This window comes from Manacus vitellinus, unplaced genomic scaffold (assembly GCF_001715985.3).
Source record: "Manacus vitellinus isolate BGI_N305 unplaced genomic scaffold, ASM171598v3 scaffold_93_pilon, whole genome shotgun sequence".
NCBI lineage: Eukaryota > Metazoa > Chordata > Aves > Passeriformes > Pipridae > Manacus > Manacus vitellinus.
The window spans coordinates 805,708-810,914 of NW_021940884.1; the positions used below are offsets into that span (position 1 = coordinate 805,708).

General features: G+C 51.1%; 2 protein-coding genes across 2 annotated transcripts in view; both read left to right on the top strand.

Annotated features, from left to right (window-relative positions):
• Positions 1–6: 6 nt before the first annotated feature.
• On the top strand, positions 7–3,548 carry DCTN5 (dynactin subunit 5). The gene is made up of 5 exons (XM_029965245.1): positions 7–72; positions 325–443; positions 874–985; positions 1,602–1,704; positions 1,938–3,548. Exons 2-5 carry the CDS (start codon positions 334–336, stop codon positions 2,033–2,035), a joined length of 423 nt encoding a protein of 140 aa, XP_029821105.1. The 5' UTR covers positions 7–72; positions 325–333; the 3' UTR covers positions 2,036–3,548.
• Positions 3,549–4,496: 948 nt separating this feature from the next.
• The window catches only part of PLK1 (polo like kinase 1), a 6,800-nt gene continuing 6,089 nt past the window's right edge, over positions 4,497–5,207 (top strand). The window contains exon 1 of the mRNA XM_018086362.1: positions 4,497–4,519. Within this exon, the coding sequence (XP_017941851.1) occupies positions 4,497–4,519 (23 nt within the window). The remainder of the gene's footprint in view (positions 4,520–5,207) is intronic.

A 5,207-nucleotide genomic window follows, 5' to 3' on the forward strand; every position in this document is an offset into this window, starting at 1 on the left:
CAGGCCTCCGGCAACAAGGTGAGCCGGCAGTCCGTGCTGTGCGGCAGCCAGAACATCGTCCTCAACGGCAAGGTGAGAACATCGTCACCGTGTTTGTGCCTAAGCCTGGCGTCGTGTCTGGCTCACTCTGTGCTGCTCGGGAGCACAGCCGCTGGTTCCAGCCTCCTGTGCTTTTGCTTTGTTCTCGCTTTTCTTTTGACTGAAAGAATCCTCTCTAAGGTAACATAATCTTGCGGGAGTGACCAGACCTTGGCATGACTCTGTGTAACAACTGCTAGGAACGTCTAGGAATTGGATCTCACCTACCTCTCTTCCCTTCTGCAGACGATAGTTATGAACGACTGCATCATCCGTGGGGACCTGGCCAACGTGCGGGTGGGACGGCACTGCGTGGTCAAGAGCCGCAGCGTCATCAGGCCGCCCTTCAAGAAGTTCAGTAAAGGGTAAGAGGCCCCTTCTTTTTGGGAGACACCTGAAAATATCTGTCAACTTGACTGAGACTTTTATTCAGAGAACCCTGTTCTGCAGCAGTTTGCAGAAATACATCTATCTAAACCTGTCTCTTTCTCAAATGTTCAACTGTGCCTTGAGGGTTAGTGTTCACTTCAGGCCAATATGGAAAAGCTGGGATATATTAGAATAGCAAAGTAAAGAGCATGTTTCAGTTGCTCTTTGTTTATTTACATCTTCCTGGTGCTCATTTGGGCCATCCTTTAGAAAGAGAAGAGAAAGACCAGTTACTGTTTTGTCTCCCTTAGCACCAAATCCACATCTGCTAATCCATCTGGGGGCGGGAGACTCCACAGGGTGATTTTGGGTCTAGCAGTGTCAGTTTGTTTGTTGTGCACCAAACAAATACCTGTCCTGTCACAGGGTGGCTTTCTTCCCTCTCCACATTGGTGACCATGTGTTCATAGAAGAGGACTGTGTTGTCAACGCGGCCCAGATCGGCTCCTACGTGCACATAGGCAAGAACTGTGTCATTGTGAGTGCCATTTTGTCCTCTCTGCAAACTCCTGGGTACTGCTGAGGCTTTGGGACGACAGCTGAGAGGTGTCTGCACCAGCTGGCTAGAGCAGGCACTTACTCTGTGCTGTTCCTTCCTCCTCCTCTTCCTTCTCTGCAGGAAGCAGGGCTTTCAGGTTTGCTTTTCCAAGGACAGCAGGTTCAGCTGCTGCTGGTTGGAAAATCCATCCCAGCAGTGTTGTCCCTATGGCTAACAGGACTGCCCGGGGAGGGCAGCCTGGCCACAGAGAACAAGTGGAGTTGTGTTTCTGTGCAAATAACACCAAATAGTCAAGGTTGCTGAGGTAGAAAAGGTCTTGCTGGCACTGCATGACTCGGGCCAATTTGCACATTGACTTGTTAATGTGCAGCTACCTGTACCTGTGCTAGTTAAAAGCAAACATGTTTTTCCTCAAAAAGTTGATTCTGTTGGGAGGAGCATTCAGTCAGGGTAAAGAATTATTCCTGTGATCCCTTATACAGAATGTGTTTTGAGCAATTAATCGTCTTGAAATTTAGGTAGTATATCAGTGATAAGCAAAAGATCTCGTGTTTATAGTGTTTTAAGTATAAACTTTTCCTGTTCTCTGTTTTAGGGTCGTAGATGTGTTTTGAAAGACTGCTGCAAGATCTTGGACAACACAGTACTCCCTCCTGAAACTGTAGTCCCACCTTTCACTGTTTTCTCAGGCTGCCCAGGTATGCTCCCTCTAACTTCTCTTTCGCAGAAGTGTGGATAATGTGGATATTCTTATTTTAAATGAGATTGTTATAACAAAGTTGCTTCTTAGCATTTAGTGCCTAGAAATAAAGGAATCAGGCAGTTGCTGCACTGAAAAGTAATAGTTTTAACTTGTGAAACTCCCTGCCTTAGTGCACAGCAGGTAGAGGATGCATGATGACTGATGTCAATACTGTTGTTCTTCTTCCAGGACTCTTCTCTGGGGAGCTCCCGGAATGCACCCAGGAACTCATGATTGACGTTACCAAGAGCTATTACCAGAAGTTCTTGCCACTCACTCAGGTCTAGTAGCCTATTTCCCATGTTTCAGGCACACAGGAACATTCTGGGGGTGGGGAGAGGGATGTTGTCCACTGAGACTAGGGCCCGGCCCTCCACTCTCCTGAGCACTTGTGTGAGTGTCCCTCAACACCACCAGCCTGGCCAAGCAGTCCCTTGTGAAAGCTGCTGTGTCCTGTTCAAACTTTGTATGCTCATCCGATGTACTCCATTCCACGTTGTCTGAACTGTGCCACTGAATGTTCTGGAGCTGGGAAAGCTGATACACCTGCCTTAGGGCAGCAGCGGGGGAATGAGGCAGAGCTGACATGTGCTCTGCAGCCTCAGCCTGTCTGGTCAGTTCTGTCCTAGCCCAAAGCCTGGCCTTTAGGTTTGCTAGCCCAGCAGGGCTGGTTTGGGTGTGTTCCAGACACCTACCGAGGTTTGTTAGACCCAGGGCTTTCCTTTGGCAAAATCCTTGCTGCTCCATAGGCCTGTGGGCTGAGATGGATGGCCTCTTCCTTCTCTCCCTGGGATTCTCTTCTGTAGGGACATCGTTCATCATCCTGCTATTGGCTTTAGGAATTTTGGCTGACGTTGACACCTGTCTTTCTGTGCCTGACAGGATGTTTCTTAGCTTTTAGCTCCTGAAGCAGACTGACATCAGTCCTGTGCTCTCACCCCTCAGGGTTAGTGTTCTTGTGGCCAGTGTGTTCTACTTCTGAACATCACAGACCTTAAAGAGCCAAAGGCCTTTGGGATGAGGTTTGCCATGTCACTCACAGAATTCAGTGCAGCAGAAAGTGGGTAATTAAAAGCAGAAACCAATGGTGGATGAGAGAATGCTGCAGCTGTCCCCATTTATTACCCAGTGTCTATATTTGCAGAGAGCTCTTTGGTGCTTTTCTGCATTATGAAGCTTAGGAATGAGACTCGGACTTCTTGAAAAGAGTGAACATTTAATTTTGGACATGTAGTAGAGCAGGAATAGTTCTTTCTGGGAGCAGCTCTGAAAGTTGGGAGGCATCTGATGCTTCTATGTCTGACTGAGTACAGACAACTGGCTGCACATGAGTCTGCCTGCTCTGGTTGTGCTCTACTAAAGCTTAGCATCATACTGCTGTATGGTTTTGAACTGGGGCTCCTGCATGTTGTAGTGTAGCAGCTGGGGCCAGGACATTAGGTGTGTAGTAGGTGTGTGGTTGTGGATGAGCAGCCCTGGAGCCCTCAGCTGATCTGTGCAATTCAAATGCTGGTAAACCTTAATAGTAAACAGCTGTACAAGTACTAATGTGTGTAGTAGCTGCTGTTCATCACATGTAAAACCACTGACCGATTTGTTTGTATTTTTACTGTACATAAATTAAAGCCTCTCCAGTTACTCAAGTGACTCAAGGTCGTACCTCTTCAAATCAAACTTGAGACTAGACTGAGGTTCCTGCTGTGCCTGGGCATGAGCCACAGTCCCTTTTTCTGTGACTGTTACAGGCTGTTCTGGCTATCAGAGTGTCAGTGCATTAAAAAAGTGAAGTACAGAGTGAAACAGCTGCTTTCTCCCTCTGAGGGGCTGGAGAGGCCTCCCCTGTCACCAGACCCGACACGTTTGGGGCTTCTTGTGAGATTCTCTGCCAGTCCGGTGTTCAGAGCGTGTCCTTGGGTGTCCCTGGCAGTGTCTGGCAGGAGTGTGGTGTCTGTGCTGTGTTGCCATGGTGTCACCTCAAAGTTTCAACACCACATCCTGCGTTTCACCGGGATCGCTTGATCAGCAGCTGCAGCGGCTGGCAGAGGGGTGCAAGGAGGGATGTGAGTTGGGATGGAGTGGGATGGCAGCTGGAAAAGTGCGAGTGATGCATTTCCACAATCACCTGAGAGCAGAGCTGTAGAGCATGGAGGGATATGTTACTGCAATTACATGTTTTGTGGCCTACTCTTCCTTCTAACAGGCTGAGCCAACCCTTCTGCCTTAACTAAAACCTCTTTTATTGTCTCTGTTAAGGTGGCCTCTGCCAGGGCCTAAAACCAAGCTGCCACTGAAGATCCCTAACACCCAGCACTGTTAACATTCCTTACATTGGCCACTTTCTCCTCCTGTCTCTGAAGCATCCCTCTGACCTGGGCTCACCTCTCCGCCTGTGCCAGCTCTGGGAAGATGGAGTGTCAGTGGCTGCCACAGCCCGGGGAGTCCCAGCTTTGCTGGCAGCGTTCGGTCCAGCGTGGTGCAGTAAAACCTGACCCATGGGGGCTGTGTCTGTAGCCAGAGGAGCTGCAGGAGTGGGGAAGCATGTCCTGCAGGGAGGGGAATGCCTTCTTTCAGGAATCCTGTACAAACACAGAGCACTTCAACCCCCGAGTCGCTGTGTTGCTTCATTGATCCTGCCTTGCTCCTGTGTGCTTTGCTCCGGGTTGCTCCAGCTGACGGGCAGGCCATGCTGCCTGTGTTTCGGGTGTTCAGAGTCCCTGGAACACACCTCCCGCTCCGTGCCAAGCGCCCATGGCTCAGCAGGAGGAGCTGAGGTGGGCTGTGAGGGGCTCTGTGGGAAGGTCACGCGGTCACCGGGCGAGTGGGGGCTGTGTCTGCTTTGTGGGGAGCAGAAGCTCCCGAGATGATCCAGCTCCATGGGGGAAGTGGCTGTGGTGATCTGCAAGGCTCAGGGCTTGGTCCTGTGTGCTGGGCTCTCCAGGACACCCTGGGGACCAACAGCCTGTGCCTGTGGGTCAGGGCCAGCTGGGGCACTGGCTCAACTCACAGGGCCAGCCTTCTGTTCTTTGTTAGCCAAGGCTGAAAGAAATAGCTACTGCTGATGGGGAAGGAAGGCCAAAGGAGGTGAAGTCCCTGCCCTCATCCTGCTTCCAGCCAGGTGGGACTGTGTGCCTGGAGGCAGAGAGCAGGCACCTGGGCTGGGCCACTGCTGCTGTTTTTGTGCCCTTTTGGGTTATTTTTCATTGGTGTTTTGTTCTGTGCCAGCGGGCAGCAAGGTGGGGTTAAGGGATGGGAGCATCCCATGGTCACTTCTCTTGGCGAGTGGTGCCAGGCCCAGGAGCAGCGCCGGTGGTGGGGTGCCCTGGGGTGGGGGGTCACTGAGCAGCGTGTCGCTGAGGGGAGTGGGAAGAGGAGGGTGAAGAAATGGTTGGTGAGGTCAGGGAGAGCCCAGAGAACTGTGAGAACGTCACCCCAGAGGCAGCGGGAGCGAGGGGGAGCCAG

What these genes read in the sequence shown, in the direction of transcription:
- DCTN5 (XM_029965245.1), top strand. Translation starts at nt 334, where the DNA reads ATGAACGACTGCATCATCCGTGGGGACCTGGCCAACGTGCGGGTGGGA. An exon ending in TTCAAGAAGTTCAGTAAAGG is followed by an intron (nt 444 to 873) that starts GTAAGAGGCCCC and finishes GTCCTGTCACAG; the next exon opens with GGTGGCTTTCTTCCCTCTCC. An exon ending in TAGGCAAGAACTGTGTCATT is followed by an intron (nt 986 to 1,601) that starts GTGAGTGCCATT and finishes TCTCTGTTTTAG; the next exon opens with GGTCGTAGATGTGTTTTGAA.